The following is a 16219-nucleotide window of genomic DNA, read 5'->3' on the forward strand; positions in this document are numbered from 1 at the left end:
AAATGGGAATTAGCTTTTTAGGGTTTTTTATTTATTTTCTATGCAAATTATGATTGAATGAATGAAATATTTATCAATTTTTCGCGGTTTTGAACTTCCTTTTAATTCAGTCTTTTTCTGTATGTGGTTAGCGGGTCAAATAGTCAGCGCGGACCAAATAGATCGTGCCGCTTTGCACGCTGTCCAGACAGCCATCGAAAATCTGTTCATGAACCGACTGAAACACCATTTGGATCACCGTTTTGCGTCGGCCTGCTCGAGATGCCCTAACCCATCTCTGGACAAGTTGAACAACACTATGTGTTCCGGTGACAAGCCAAAGGTCAATTAACTCGGGCAGCTCACCCTCCCCTGTTCCGGTGCACCATAATCTCCCTGAGACCTCAGTACCGAGAAGAGCAAGCACGGCCACGTACGGGCGGTATTGATCGCCGCTCACTAGCGTCCTCGTGCGTACGTGCCCCCTGGCCGCGGGACGATAGGCAGCTGTCGCCGGCCGGCCGTGGCGGCGGCGCACCTCAATAAAAGCACCACCTTTTCGTACCCTGCATGTCAAAACCTCTCCACCCAAACTCTCAAGCCCAAGGTGCTCTCCACGTCCGCCGGAACCACAAAGCCACGAACCCAAGTACACAACCCAAACCCATCTTCCGCCAGCACCCCATCGTTTCCCAGCTCCTGTACGCACGCACGTACGTACGTACGTGTAGATACCTCCTTGATCGAGCGATCGATGCCCACATGCGCCGGCGCTGATACATCACACACGCCGGCGATGACTGCGGCAGAGGGAAGCGAGGGCACGGCGATCAGGAGGGCGGTGAAGCGGCTAAGCTTCGGGGCGTCGTGGGAGGAGAAGGCTGAGGCGGCGGTGGAGGTCGGGAGGCTGGCTCGATCCGACGAACGGACGAAGCGGGCGCTCCCGGAGCTCGGCGTCGTGCCGCCGCTCCTGTCCATGCTCGTGGACGAAGGAAGCACCGGCGCGCGGATGGCCGCAGTCAGGGCGCTGCTCGAGCTCGCCAGAGGAACGCACAGGTCAGTGACGACTGATTCCTACCTTAATTAGCTGCTGCTGTTAGTGATCGACGGTGTATACGCACTTAGCTGTGTTCGCGTGGGTACGGAGGTGATTCAGCCCAGCTTACTTCTTCCCTGTTCTTCATCAGTCAGTTTCAGGAGCTTCGTATAGATTGAAACCTGTGACCTGAATACTCATACTGGCTAAGCCGCCCTTGAAAGACATCCTTGTCAGTGTCACCATGCCATGCAAAAGTCTTTTTTCGGAATTTCTGAAGAATTTTTGAACTTTTTTTATTCATATTCAGAAGTCTTTTCCGAAAAAAAAAATCCAGAAGAATTTATGAATATGCAGAACACATTTTCCGGCCTTTTCCTACAGCAGGCATTAGGTGAGTCGAGCAGTGCCAACCTTTGGCTGTTCTTCTTGGATCCTCCTGGATTAGTTGACCTTGCAAGAAATGTCAGCTCCTCATCCTACTCTGCAATGATTCTAGCATCATTGTTCGTTGTTGTTAGGCAGGCAGGCCAGACGTAAGTACAATGTTCGGCAGGGGTTGCTGCAATTTGACCTGCGTGATGCTACACCCAACTGTCTCGTTTACTAATCTCTTCTCCTTCCCCATTTCTATTCTCTCTCTCTCTGGAGAAATCTTGCGTATGCCTACCGAACTAGTAGTACTCACGTGCTCCGTTTAGATAAGATATTTCCATCAGAGGGACTGAATGGCATGATGCAGACTTGCACTGCATTTTTTCCACGTACATCATCCATGCCGCACAACATGGTGCACCATAGTTAGAAAATAACAAGGTGCACGATTTATATCGCCCGTGACGACTCTGATATTGATGTGCACGATAGTGATCTTCCTGTTGGGCAACTCGTCTGTCATTAATCACATGAATTTTTTCATAGGTTGCACCAAGACCATAATCCATGAAAAATCCATCTTCTTTTGGAATGTCCTTGCTAGCACAACTTTTTCTTCTAGCAACTGTTTGCTTAGGTCTGTCGATAAGATGGGTGGATGGCGCCTTGATCTAATCCTGATATCTCCTACTAGTATCTTACATGATCTCGACACGGTGACACCGGACGGCTCTTTTAAGGGTTTTTGGGTTAACCAATCATTATCGGGCGAGGGCGACGTCTGATGAAATGCGGCTCAGAAGATCTCCAATTCTATCTCTTCCTCGGTGCTTGTATTGTGTTTTGTGTCATGGTTGATCCTCTGCTAACATATGTTGCTTTCTTTTTTCAGAAACAAGGTGCTCATAGTGAAGGCCGGCCTGCTCAAGAAGCTGCCGCTGCTCATGGCCGACAGGGACGTGGCAAGAAGCCACGACCTCGCGCTCCTCCTCCGTTCCGTTTCATCGCTCGCCAACACCGACTTCCCGCTCTCCTCCGCTGACCTCCTCCCCTTCCTCGTCGCCACCCTCAGCGGCGCAGCCGACGACGTCCCGGCCGACACGAGGCTTTCATGCCTGGCCGCGCTCGGCAACCTCTCGGCCAACCTCGAGCACGTCCGTGCCGTGGCCGCTAGTGGCATCGTGCGCGCTCTGTTCACGCTCTCCCTGGACGAGGCAACGTCGGAGGCGGCGCTGAGCGTGCTCGCGGACGTGGCGGCGGCGAGCGCGGCTGGGCGGCGGGAGATGGCGAAGGAGGAGGCGGCGCCAGGGGCGCTGGTGGAGGCCGTGGCGCGGCACGAGAACGCGCGGTGCCAGGAGCACGCGACGTACCTGGTCATGGCGCTCGCACACGGCGGTGGTGACGCCGGACGGGAGCTCATGCGGCGGATGCGGCAGATCGGCGCCGTGCAGGCGCTGCTCCAGGTGTCGCTGCTCGGGAGCCCGCTGGCTCAGAGCAGGGCGGCAAAGATCCTGCGTTGGTTTAAGTGCGACGGGCAGGACAGAATCAGGGCGCACTCCGGCCCGCGGACTGAAGCCACGCCGTTGTGCCATGGCAGCGACGGTGATTGCGACGACGGGACGAAGCCTTGCCAGAACGCCGTGGACAGGATAGTGAAGCAGAGCCTCGACAGGAACATGAAGTGCATCATGCGGCGAGCCACGGCGTCGGTGGATATGACTGCACATGCTGCTACTAAGCTGTTGGTGGCGAGCTCTAGCTCCAAGAGCTTGCCTGCCTGAACTTGTATGCAAAATGTTGAATTCGTGTGGAGTTCAAATTGCTTAGATTACTAGTTGTTGTGGCTATACTCTTGCTGGTGTAAAAATGTTTAGACATAAACTTCGATGATGTAACCAGAAATCCGACTCCGGAACTGTCTCGTGCTCCCGTCTAGGAAGTGACCAAGTTTGAGTCCGGTCAGGAGTCGTAGATTTTGTAGTGCTTGTGTTGTGTAATTGTCCGACCTGAACTAGGAGCTCTACTTCTAGTCGGGGACTCGGGGTCGGCGTTGCATATATAAGCATGAGAACCGGCCGTGGCGTTGTAAACCAGACTGTGACGTGAATTCACAAGGACTAAAGAGATTCAAGGCGCGATACATATCCACAACTCAGGCACAACGATACATTGTCTCTCTCGCGCGCCTCTACGTCTCCTTCCAGTCTGCCATTTGGTTTTCAGGTATGAGTTATTATTTATTTTAAATGGTTGATGAGATCGTTTTATCTTAGTCTCACCATATAATCTAGACATAACAACGAAACATGATGTACAATAAATATCTTTTAGTCTTATCTTTAGTAATAAGATATCTACAAATATGTCGTGAGGGAGATTGTTGCTAAGAGATGTTCTCTTGGCTAAAAAAAAGATAAACCTTTTTTTTTCTATTTCTCACTTCTTCACATCGTTAATTATTCTAGATGGCATTGCGATATAACCATTGTACGTACCATATATTCTTAGATCAGATTGATTGGGCTGATCTAATGAAAACACCCATCTTTAATTTGTCTCTCGTGTAGGATGTCTAAGCGACAATGGCAGGGCGAGCAGGGTCAGGCCAACTGCCATCACCGCAGCGGTAACAAGCACAAGAACCTCTACCTGGTTCTAGATGACTGGCATAGGGGATTCACCATCCGCAAGCTTAACGCCGACAACCCAGATCTAAGCACCCCTCCTGTTGTCCGGCTAGTGTCACCTCAGTATAACCACGCCATGGGCTTTGCAGTACTGGGCAACAACATCATAGCTACTAGCAACCAATATGCTGCAACTATGGTCTTCGACACCGAAACCGCCGCTCTGACCATGGGATGTCCCCTCCCTGATTCACTTTACAACACCGTCAACTACTTTCTCTCCACCGAAGAGGCACTGTTTGCGTTCAGCTACGATTTCATGTTGCATCCGCACTCCTTTGAACTCATGACCACCAACACCAAGGATGACATGAACCCTCTGTGCCCAAGCACCGACTGGTCCTGGAAAAGCGTGCCGGCGCCCTTCACCAAGGATGAAAGGATCCAATCCTACGCCCTTCACCCGGACGGACACACCGTGCTTGTCTCCGTGTACATCGGCCGTGCCCGCGGTGGTGGCACATTCTCCTTCGACACCAAGAGCCGTGAGTGGAGGCGCCTTGGGGATTGGATGTTGCCTTTCAATCTTGAAGCCTACTTCGACGTCGAGCTAGATGCATGGGTTGGGATACACCGAGATGGCTACATCTGCTCCTGCCAAGTTCCCTCCCTCGGCGATAGCAACAGCACAGTGCAACAGCCCGACTGGAAGATGGCCAAGGAGCACCAGATGTGGAGCCCGCCGCATCAGTTGGCTAAAGGGCGAGGAGCTACTCTCACCTACATGGGCAACTCCAGGTTTCTCCTTGTTGATTGCGTGGCGGCCGATGGCTTAGAGTTCCAGGATGCTTTTGGTGACACTTGTGGTTGCGTGCTCAGCATGACCACGTTTCTTCTAAGGTACGATCGTGAGGGAAATCTACGGATCAAAGAAAGAAACACTACTTCGTGTCATGTGTCTAAGCAACTCTCGTCGTTCTCGCCCGTGGCGTTCTGGATGTAGCTACAACCAAGGAAACTGCTCATGTTGTTTTTATCTTTTAAGTTGTATGTCATGCATACTAGCTTTATGTTCATCGCCCTATCTACCAATTACTGTCTCCATTTTTCTATGTACAAGGCCACCTTGTAAACTGGGTTCAACTTTGACCATCAATTGATGCAACAAAATAGGTATAAAAAATAGTTGTCGAACGTTTCGGCTATAGCGCCGTCCAATTTACGGCCGGGGAGGACACGCTGAGTCATAGTCGATCGTACTTAGAGTATCATACCAAGTCGACATGATATGTCATTTGTCCTTCACAAACCCTGCAACCTTAAACGAGATGATAGAAATATTGGAAGGTTGCACCTAACTTCTCTTTCCTAGCCACATATAATTTTTCATCAATTAAGTCTTATTCCCAGAACAAGTTTTAAAATTAAGACTAGCGATAATTACTTTTGTTTTAAAATCCCTGCAAAGAGAATCAAATGTTAATAAATGGAATGTAGGGTATTCTCCATCTTTTCCTGCAAAAGCATGATGCTAAACTTGTCGGATAAGACCGACGGTGGTGCAATATTCATTAGCATGTACTTCCGGGATTTTTCGAAATGGGGCATTGCCCAGCCTCTGCATCAATGTGATGCACACGGCTTTTCATTTATTTGAATGGTTCAAAAAAATTCAGAAGTTTACATCACGGATCAGAGATGGTTGAGACAAGTATCAACCATCGAAAAATGAATAAAAACACAGAATTATCCATTTTGTATCCTACTAGTGTGTCGCCACCCAGTAGCCTGGAAAAAGAAGTCCTGAGTAACCGTCAGCAGACGGTTGCACCCAATATCCATAGTCTCCCGCTGATCCTCCGGAAGAAGGAAAGCCCATTGTTGGATCCAGTACGCCGCACGCCGTATAACCTGCAAAAAATTAGTTCCCTTTTGTCTGTTAAAAATTATGTCATTCCGGTTTGTCCAAATAGACCAACATACAGCATATATGCCAATCCGTATTCTATTCTTATCCAATTTATGAACCCCATTAAGCCAATTACCAAACATATTAGTAATATTTGCAGGTGGGTGTATACCAAAAGTAAAATAAATCATTCGCCAAACAATTTTGGCAAATGGACATGATAAGAATAAGTGATTTATGGTTTCTGGCTCATTACAAAAACAACATTTAGTGCATCCATGCCAATTCCGTTTCACCAAATTGTCTTTTGTGAGCAGTACTTTATTGTTAAGAAACCACATAATTTTTTTGATCTTGAGAGGTATTTTTAATTTCCACAGATATTTGCGTAAAAAAGGAGTGTGACCATTCATTAAGTCAAGATACATTGATTTGACTGAAAATGTTCCGAAATCAGTAAGTTTCCAAACAAATTTATCCGGAGTGTTTGTCAACTGTACCATCATTAGCCGTTGACAAAGATTAATCCATTGATTCCATTTGTTTTCGTTAAAAGCCCTCCTAAAAGCAATATTAAGCGGATTTTGTGCCAACACAGTAGCAACTAAAACATTCTTTCGCTGTACTATATTATACAACGCCGGATATTGCTGTGCTAAAGAAGTGTCTCCTAGCCAAATGTCCTCCCAAAACCGTGTATCGGATCCGTTCCCCACTTTAAAAAAGCCCCTACTAAAAAAATCATCTTTCACACGCATAAGACCTTTCCAAAATGGAGAATCAGTAGGTTTCCCCTCAACATGTGCTAACGTTTGGTTTTTCAAATATTTATTAGAAAGAAGTTGCTGCCACATTCCCTCCTCCGTGAGAATTTTAAATAACCATTTGCTTAGCAAACATTTGTTTTTAAGTTCAAGAACTTCAATACCTAACCCTCCTTGGTCTTTAGGTCTACAAACCATACTCCATTTTGTAAGCCTATATTTCTTCTTCGTTTCATCCGTTTGCCAAAAAACCTTGAGCGGTAGAAATCCAAACGTTTTCTCGACCCCTACAGGAATCTCAAGGAATGACAACATGAACATTGGCAAACTCGTCAAAACTGAATTGATTAAGATTAACCGATCACCGTAGGATAGTAGTTTACTTCGCCAAGTCCCTAATTTTGCCCCAAAACGGCTCTCAATAGGATTCCATTCGGAATTTCTAAGTTTCCGATAATGCACAGGAATACCGAGATATCTTATCGGTAAGGACCCAGCCTCACACCCAAAGATTTGTCTATAATCCTGTTCCTTTTCTTTAGCCTTCCCAAAACAGAATATCTCACTTTTATGGAAGTTAATTTTCAATCCAGACAATTGCTCAAACATCGAAAGGATTAATTTCATATTTACGGCCTTTTCAACATCATGTTCCAAGAATAATATTGTGTCATCCGCATATTGGAGTATCGATACTCCCCCATCAACCAAATGAGGAATAAGACTCCCTACATGACCCTCTTCTTTCGCACGAGAAATTAAGATGGCAAGAACATCGGCGACAATATTGAAAAGAATTGGAGAAAAAGGGTCACCTTGTCTCAATCCTTTCCTAGTTTGGAAATTGTGTCCAACATCGTCATTAACCTTAATTCCGACACTACCTCCTTGGACAAAGTTTTTGATCAAATCACACCATTTGGGATCAAAGCCTTTCATCCTTAGAACTTGTTGGAGGAATGGCCATTTAACTTTGTCGTAAGCCTTCTCAAAGTCAATTTTGAAAAGAACTCCGTCTAACTTTTTCCGATTAATTTCATGAACAGCTTCATGTAGGACAACTACTCCCTCAAGGATATGGCGTCCCGGCATGAAAGCCGTCTGTGTTGGCCTAACAACCTTGTGAATTATCTGAGAGATTCGAATAGTAGCTACCTTAGTAAAAAAATTGAAACTCACATTAAGGAGGCAAATAGGCCGATATTGTTGTATCTGGATCGCATTTTCTTTTTAGGTAATAACGTGATGACACCGAAATTAAGTTTATACAGAGGTAATTGGCCCATATGTAATTGTGTAAATAAGGCCATCAGGTCATCCTTAATTATACTCCAAGATTTTTGGTAAAACTCCGCCGGAAAACCATCAGGTCCAGGAGACTTATTATGTTCCATCTGAGATATAGCCTCGAACACCTCAACTTCAGTAAAAGCTGTTGTAAGTATATTGTTTTCCTCCGGTGTTAGTTGAGGGATATCAGTCACGTGATTCTCCATCATGGAGAAAGAGGTATGTGCCGGTGCCCCAAACAATTTTTTATAATATTCAGTGATATAAATTTTTAGATTATCATCACCTACTATAGTACCTTCATCCTGCTCCAATTGGAATATTTTTTTCTTTCTATGTTTGCCATTTGCAATGAGGTGAAAATATTTTGTATTACTACCTCCTTCCTGAATATGCTTGACTTTGGCTCGCTGAGCCCATTTTTTTCTCTTCATCTCGACGTAGCTTATTAAGACACTCATGTGCATGTTTCAGTTGATTTCGTTCGGAAGGTGACAACAAGCTAGATTCTGCTTTGATATCCAAAACATCAATAATACCAAGCAGCCGTTCCTTTTCCTTTCTATATTTTCCGCTTAGATTTTTTGCCCAGCCTCTCAAAAAACGTCGTATGTGTCTGATCTTTTTCTGCCAAGTTTGAATTGGTGAATTTCCAGCGGATACTGCTGCCCATTTGGCAGCAATCAACTACAGTAGTTTTGATGACTTGTTTGGATGGAGCACCGTACTCTCTCAAAGTCTTTTTAGGTTCAGATGTGATGGTTAAGTTTTACATCATTGAGTTTAAGTCAATAGTTTTGACTTCAGAAAATTTTCCACGAACTCCTGATGTCTTTCATCGGGCACACGCTCCAAATATCTAGGCAAATTTTTTTCCTGGAACGAGTTGACCCTCTGTCGTGAACAAAGAGCATTGGTGATCCCAATACTTGTGCTGATAAACATCACTCGGAACTTAGCTCCTTGGTAACGACGCTAGAAAATAGCTTCATGGCCTGCAAGAACACATGTTTCTCACAGCATATATCCACATGAAGATACAAGGTTTCTTTGTTTTTGATAAAGTTGCGTTAGTTGGAAAGCAAAAACTATTGAAACCAAATCAAAACTCAATGAAAACTCCTTAGAAACACCACATAAACCGAGCTATCAGCTCCCCAAGCTTGAATGTTGCTCGTCCTCAAGTGACAAAGTAATGAAGAAAGATAGAGAGGAGTCGATCGTACTTAGAGGATCATACCAAGTCGACATGATATGTCATTTGTCCTTCACAAACCCTGCAACCTTAAATGAGATGATAGAAATATTGAAAGGTTGCACCTAACTTCTCTTTCCTAGCCACATATAATTTTTCATCAATTAAGTCTTATTCCCAAAACAAGTTTTAAAATTAAGACTAGCGATAATTACTTTTGTTTAAAAGTCCTGCAAAGAGAATCAAATGTTGATAAATGGAATGTAGGGTCTTCTCCATCTTTTCCTGCAAAAGCATGATGCTAAACTTGTCGGATAAGACCGACACTGGTGCAATATTCATTAGCATGTACTTCCGGGATAACTACAGTAGTTTTGATGACGTGTTTGGATGGAGCACCGTACTCTCTCAAAGTCTTTTTAGGTTCAGATGTGATGGTTAAGTTTTACACCATTGAATTTAAGTTAATAGTTTTGACTTCAGAATATTTTCTACGAACTCCCACACGCTCCAAATATCTAGGTAAAAAGTTTTCCTGGAACGAGTTGACCCTCTATCGTGAACATAGAGCATTGGTGATCCCAATACTTGTGCCGATAAATAGCACTCGGAACTTAGCTCCTTGGCAACGACATTAGAAAATAGCTTCATGGCCTGCAAGAACACATAAAGTATTATTCCAGTTTTATATCAAATCCCAATAAAGCAGCGTAAGCGAGTCTTTATTATGTGAATTTTTGTCGCACCTAGGATGTTACTAGTTTTGAGTGAATTGACTGCAAGTATTGAAAATGAAAATGGTGAATTGGAAATGATTTGCTGAAAAGAATACTGAGCGTAAAATATAAAGTAAATAACGTAAATCAAAGTAACGAAGTTTGGTTGGAATTTCATGCACAAAGAGTGCTGTTGATGTGGGTGTTTTGGATTTCTTGTTGATGTGGCTACTGTAACAAAAAAAAAAGATCCGACCCCAGAACTGTCTCGTGCAGCATGCATGAGTCGTGCTCCCGTCTACAAAATCTATCGCGCGCCCCGCCTGCTGGAAATAATCCACACTGCATAATTTAGGCAAGGTTGCCGTGAGTCTAGTTAGCCTCTCGTAGGAGTTCGATCAGGAGTTGGTTAGCTTCTTTAGGAAGTGACCGACTTTGAGTCCGGTTAGGACTAGTATATTTGCGGTCCGAGTTGATCTAGGAGCCGAGTCCTCGTAGAAATCATGGAAAAAAATAGCGCGCTATTTCAACGCTAATAGCACGCTATAGCGTTTCTTGACAGTCCACGCTACATCGTTCCGGCGCTATAGCGCGCTATAGCATGCTAATAGCGTTTTTTTCGGCCGACGCTATTTTGTTATAGCGCGCTATTTTTTTCCATGGTAGAAATACGTAGGTTTTAGTCGGTGGTGCATATATATAAGCATGAGCACCCCTGATTGTAAACCATACCGTAGCGTGAATTCACAAGTACGATACGTAGCCACAGCGACATAACCTGCCTGTCTCCTCCCCGTCCACGATTTGGTTTCGAGGTATATATTAGAGCTCTTTATATCCAGATCCAACCCGACGCCCACAAGATCAAATCGATTAGGCTGATTCTAACAAAAATCCCCATCTTTTGTCTCCGGTTTACAGGATGTCAAAGCGACGACGGCAGGGCGAGCAGGGTCAGGCCAACTGCCATTGCCATGACTGCACCAGCAGCCAGCACAAGAGCCTCTATCTGGTTCTAGACGACTGGCGCATGGGTTTCACCATTCGCAAGCTTGATGCTCACAGCCCTGACCTGAGCGCTCCCCCTGTCCTCCGGCTAGCGTCGCCTGTGCGTAACCACTCCATGGAATTTGCCGCCCTGGGCAGCAACATCATAGCTACCAGCAACCAATGTGCCGCGACCCTGGTCTTCGACACGGAAACCGCCTCGCTGGCCATGGGCAATCCCCTCCCGGACGCACTTCGCAATGCCCTCAACTTCTTTGTCACCGTCGGGGACGACGTGCTAATCGCCTTTGCATACTACTTCATGCGGCAGCCTCACTCCTTTGAAGTCATGACCACCGCCAAGGACGACATGCGCCCTCTGTGCCCAAGCACCGACTGGTCCTGGAAAAGCATGCCGACGCCCCCCTTCGCCAAGAGTGAAAGGATCAACTCCTACGCCCTTCACCCTGACGGACGCACCATATTCGTGTCCGCGGCCGGCGGCGATTTCCCCGGTGGCACATTCTCCTTTGATACCAAGAATTGTGAGTGGACGCGCCATGGGGAATGGATGCTCCCTTTCCAGCTCCAAGGTTACTACGACGGTGACCTAGATGCTTGGGTTGGGCTACACCCAGATGGCTACATCTGCTCCTGCCAAGTTCCCTCGCTCAGCACCGGCGACATTCAACAGCCCAGCTGGAAGATTGCCAAGGAGCACAAGATGTGGAAGTCACGGCGTCAGGTGGCTGAAGCACTAGGGGCTACTCTAACATACATGGGTAACTCCATGTTTTTCCTTGTTGATTGCGAGGTAGCCGAAGGTTTAGAGTTCCAGGATGCTTTTCGTGACCCTCATGGATGCGTGCTCCACATGGCCACGTTTCGAATCAAGTATAATCATGAGGGCAAGCTGCGAATCCTTGACAAAAACACTACCTCGGCTCCTGTCTCTAGGCAACTCCCAGAATTTTCTCCCGTAGCGTTCTGGATGTAGCTACCAAGGAAATCGGGCCTGCTATTTTCATTCATTTTTCTGCATGTCATGCATACTAGCTATGTTCATGGTCCTATCTGTAAATTACCCCTCCATTTTTCTATATACAAGGCCACTTTGTAAATTGAGGCCAACTTCGACCATCGGTTTGAGCAACAAAACATATGATATATGCAGTAGAAAGCATACCAATTGTGGCATATAACACGTATTTTATTGCTCAAATTGGTGATCAATGTTATACCCAAATTATGAAATGGCCTTGTATAGCAAAAGATAGGGAGCATTATTTGAATCAATACAAAGAAAATTGGTTATTATGTGGAACCTGTGGGAGCTCTTAATTGTAATTGTGCAAATGCAGAAATCAATGCATTAATCAATAACTATGGGTTTCAGTAACTTATGAAAACTTTTGTAACGATAAAGAAATTGAACCTATTTTCTTTATGAATATAGCTGACATATTCTGATCTTATCTCTCAAGCACAGAAAATCAATACGGTCTCTGCAGTTAACGAATTTTATTTTTGAAGGAAAAGCCCCTCATGGGTCTCTCTTCCCATTGCAACTTCAGTTAAAGGAAAACAAAGCATAGCGTAAGTTGTTCATAATTCACGAACATTTACCAATTTATTTTGGACTAGCAAAATGCCCATGCTTTGCTATGGAAGAGAAAAAGTCAACATATCGCGGAATTGCTAAAAGTAAATTCTCAAACCCGAAATCTCACTCAAAAGAAAACAGGGAGACATCACCAGAATAACACAAAACCATGCTCGCCCTGCCGACATCATCATCATCCTCCACATTATCATCAACATTCTTGTCCTCGATGTCCAACCCAACCTGTGAGAAAAATCATCGTTTTTAGAAGACATTAATGCCATTAGACTACCGTCTATTTAGTTGTGGCTATAACAATCATACAATTAACCCAAGTGCTAAAAAGTGCTTGGGTGCTATTTGGACAAAACGAGCCTCCAATTTCTGACCGTCCGATCGGGTAGATCGAGCTTCGTTTCCGACAGGTTGGTACCTGGCCGTCCCGTGTGGTACAGAAAGGGACAACGGTGGACGAAACCACAGAAAGCGATCCCCGTCGGCGAGCGCCGCCATCCCCGCCGGCGAGCCCCGCCCTCTACCCCTACCCTGGGTCGTCATCCTCGCCGACGAGCGCTGCCCTCTACCCCTACCTCCGTGCCGCCATCCCCTCTCGTGTGGGCCCTCCACCCCCACCCGCCGCCGCACGGAGGCCGAGCGGTTTACCGTCGAGGTCCAAGCCTCCGACCCGCCACGAGGCTTCCCGGCGGTGCTCCCGGTCTCGAACCTTGACCCCAGTCGCGGAATTCCCCGAGGTGGTCGCCGCACGCGCACCGCCATCCCTGTGTTCCTCTCCGTAAAGCCCTCCCTGCCGCTACCATCAACGTGAGCTGCCAATCTGCTCTGACGATGACCACGCGCTCGATGGACTGCCCAAGCAGCGATGCCACCATCGATGTCTTCCCCAAGTTTTTTGCTGCGAGAGAGAGCGATGAGGACCTTGACACCATCGGAGTTGCTGTACTGGCACCCGCCACCTGCTCGACGGGTGGCCCGGCACATGGTCGCGACGGCGACAACCTCGCGGTAGTGTCCCTGGTCCTCTGGACGATGAACCCATCCTCTCCAGTTCCTACAGAGGCTGCACCAACCAAGCCACCGTGGTCATTTTCCATCGTTCAACTGGACACCATGGTGTCGACAAGGTGTTTGGCAATGTGGTATGACGGCGACATTACCTTGCTGACACATGGGTTCAAACTGGATGTGGCTCCGGGTATCAAGCAACAAGGGCAACTACTCAGGCCATCGCCATGGCCTTCGTTTGTAGCCAAGCAGCCAAGTACACTTTGCAGCAGTAACATCATCGAGCCGGCACTAAGAGTCACTACTGCGTCGAGAAGGAGTGAGTTCCTTAATACCGTGCAGCCAGCTCAACTTGATTATCTTATAACACCTGCTAAAGGTCCTGATAATAGGGAAGGATATACAACTAAGGTCAGTACTGAAAGTTGTGTTTGGTTCAGTACAAAAGGGATTAAAGGCACCTCTCTTGAAATTTCATCTGCTGAAGTAGTGTTCAACTGCTACAGTCGCATGTTTGATAGCATTAATTACTGAATACCCTTCCAATAATATGATTAGCAGTCAATGGTATGTATTACTAGAGCCAGTGCAAAGTTTGATGGGAGGCCAGTGCACTTATGGTGAAGATCGGTTGACTCAAATAGTGCAAAGATATGTACAAAGTCATGGCCAAATAAATATGATAGTGTCTTGTCCATGCTCAGAACACGTTACAGGCTTCAAGACACCATGGAAGTTCTCATGTTGTGGAAACTTGAGGAATGGTCAAATACTCACCATGTGCAGCCAGCCAATGAAGTTTCTGAAGCTCACTTCAAGTTCCATTCAGAAGCTGGTTTGGTCTTGCATATTGGTGCCACTTATGTTTTGTATTGGACTAGCTTCTTCGATGGACATTATTAACATGTACTTGCTGCACTGAGTAATTTCGGTTACAAGTTCTTCAATATTGGAGTGTCACACTTATTTATTCATGCTTGGAGATTCTCTCTTGAGGATGGATCAACTTTTACTATCACAGAATTGACTAAATATGGTTCAGCTGTACATTGCGTTTATTCTCTTCTCTCGAACCAGCAGAACTGAGATTCATCAACAACGTCTGGGGACCATTGGAACTGCAGTCTTGTTGTATCAACATCTCCAATATACTATACAGCTGCTTGTGTCTTTGTTCTCCTATCTACATGCAGAGAAAAGGATTTTTTCCTTTTTCATGTGCAATAATTCAACTTGATTTGTTGATTCTATCTCATGAATCAAGTTGCTTAGAAACGTTTTTAAAGCTCCGACCCGCCACTGTTCGACATGGCTCCACGGAGGGTTGAGCACCGGTGGTCTCAAAGAGATATCCACTTCTGCATCTTGTAGCTCGTGTTGCACCTTGTGTCGTGGATTCACACATCTGCTAAGTTGAATACACGCAATTGTTAAGTTGTATACCCACCCACTAGTGCTAAGTTGCATACCCTACACCAGAGTGACAACAACTTTTAGAGGGTGTAGCAACTATAGCATGCACGAAATGCAACTCAGTGGGGTTATGGTTGCAACAAAAAAAACACCATCAACTGCAAGTAAGAACAATTTGTTGCTACACACGTCTTAAGTTGCATACCCATAACTATAGCATGCACGAAATGCAACTCAGTGGGGTTATGGTTGCAAAAAATAACACCATCAACTGCAAGTGAGAACAATTTGTTGCTACACACGTCTTAAGTTGCATACCCACAATTGCCTAAGTTGAATACACACAATTGCTAAGTTGTATACCCACTAATGCTAAGTTGCATACACTACACCAGAGTGACAACAACTTACTTTTAGAGGGTGGAGCAACTATAGCATGCACGAAATGCAACTCAGTGGGGTTATGGTTGCAACAAAAAAAAACACCATCAACTGCAAGTGAGAACAATTTGTTGCTACACATGTCTTAAGTTGCATACCCACAATTGCCTAAGTTGAATACACACAATTGCTAAGTTGTATACCCACTAGTGCTAAGTTGCATACCCTACACCAGAGTGACAACAACTTACTTTTAGAGGGTGGAGCAACTATAGCATGCACGAAATGCAACTCAGTGGGGTTATGGTTGCAACAAAAAAAACACCATCAACTGCAAGTGAGAACAATTTGTTGCTACACACGTCTTAAGTTGCATACCTATTATTGTTAAGTTGTATACGCCTAATGCTAAGTTGTATACTCCTAGTGCTAAGTTCCATACCCCATTTGTGAAGTTGTATACCCCAAATGCAACTTAGTAGGGTTATGGCTGCAACTTAAAAACCAATTGTAGCAAGTTGTTTCTTCTTATTAAGTTGCATCCATTTACCAACTGGGTTGTAGCTAGACCAACCAAAGTTGCATGTTGGAGATGATAGGTTGCATTTGCCGACAGTAAATTATTGCTTCACATCATTACGCCTAAGTTGCCTACCACTAGTACTAAGTCGGGTAGCACCATGTCTAAGTTGAACGACCAGCCTGGAGGAGAACTACAGTGGGTTGTAGTTGCAGATCTGAGGGGCAAGATAGAGCCACCCACGTCTGAGAGGATCCAGTTTTCCATCCTGGAGAGCAACTGGCTGGATGGACTCGCTCGTGCTCTGCAGGAAGCACTTGCACGTCTGCGGGCAGAATGTGACTCAGCTTCATGGGACTCGCTTTGCTCACCTTGCAAGGCATGACTCCACTGGAGGACCC

General features: G+C 45.8%; 3 protein-coding genes across 3 annotated transcripts; all 3 read left to right on the forward strand.

Annotated features, from left to right (window-relative positions):
- Positions 1–775: 775 nt before the first annotated feature.
- On the forward strand, positions 776–3272 carry LOC124648273. Its single transcript, XM_047188064.1, has 2 exons — positions 776–1035; positions 2283–3272. Exons 1-2 carry the CDS (start codon positions 776–778, stop codon positions 3169–3171), a joined length of 1149 nt encoding a protein of 382 aa, XP_047044020.1. The 3' UTR covers positions 3172–3272.
- A 686-nt stretch (positions 3273–3958) lies between these two features.
- On the forward strand, positions 3959–5020 carry LOC124646489. The gene has a single exon (XM_047186594.1). The coding sequence runs from the start codon at positions 3959–3961 to the stop codon at positions 5018–5020; it is 1062 nt and encodes a 353-aa protein (XP_047042550.1).
- A 5793-nt stretch (positions 5021–10813) lies between these two features.
- LOC124646410 lies at positions 10814–11875 on the forward strand. The gene has a single exon (XM_047186528.1). The coding sequence runs from the start codon at positions 10814–10816 to the stop codon at positions 11873–11875; it is 1062 nt and encodes a 353-aa protein (XP_047042484.1).
- The last annotated feature ends 4344 nt before the right edge of the window (positions 11876–16219 follow it).

This window comes from Lolium rigidum, chromosome 4 (genome assembly GCF_022539505.1).
Source record: "Lolium rigidum isolate FL_2022 chromosome 4, APGP_CSIRO_Lrig_0.1, whole genome shotgun sequence".
Lineage (NCBI taxonomy): Eukaryota > Viridiplantae > Streptophyta > Magnoliopsida > Poales > Poaceae > Lolium > Lolium rigidum.

Bases quoted from the DNA above. Each gene is read 5' to 3' on its own strand.
- LOC124646410 (XM_047186528.1), top strand. From the start codon at position 10,814: ATGTCAAAGCGACGACGGCAGGGCGAGCAGGGTCAGGCCAACTGCCAT.
- LOC124648273 (XM_047188064.1), top strand. From the start codon at position 776: ATGACTGCGGCAGAGGGAAGCGAGGGCACGGCGATCAGGAGGGCGGTG. The intron at 1,036-2,282 runs GTCAGTGACGAC...TTCTTTTTTCAG, and splicing joins CTCGCCAGAGGAACGCACAG to AAACAAGGTGCTCATAGTGA.
- LOC124646489 (XM_047186594.1), top strand. From the start codon at position 3,959: ATGTCTAAGCGACAATGGCAGGGCGAGCAGGGTCAGGCCAACTGCCAT.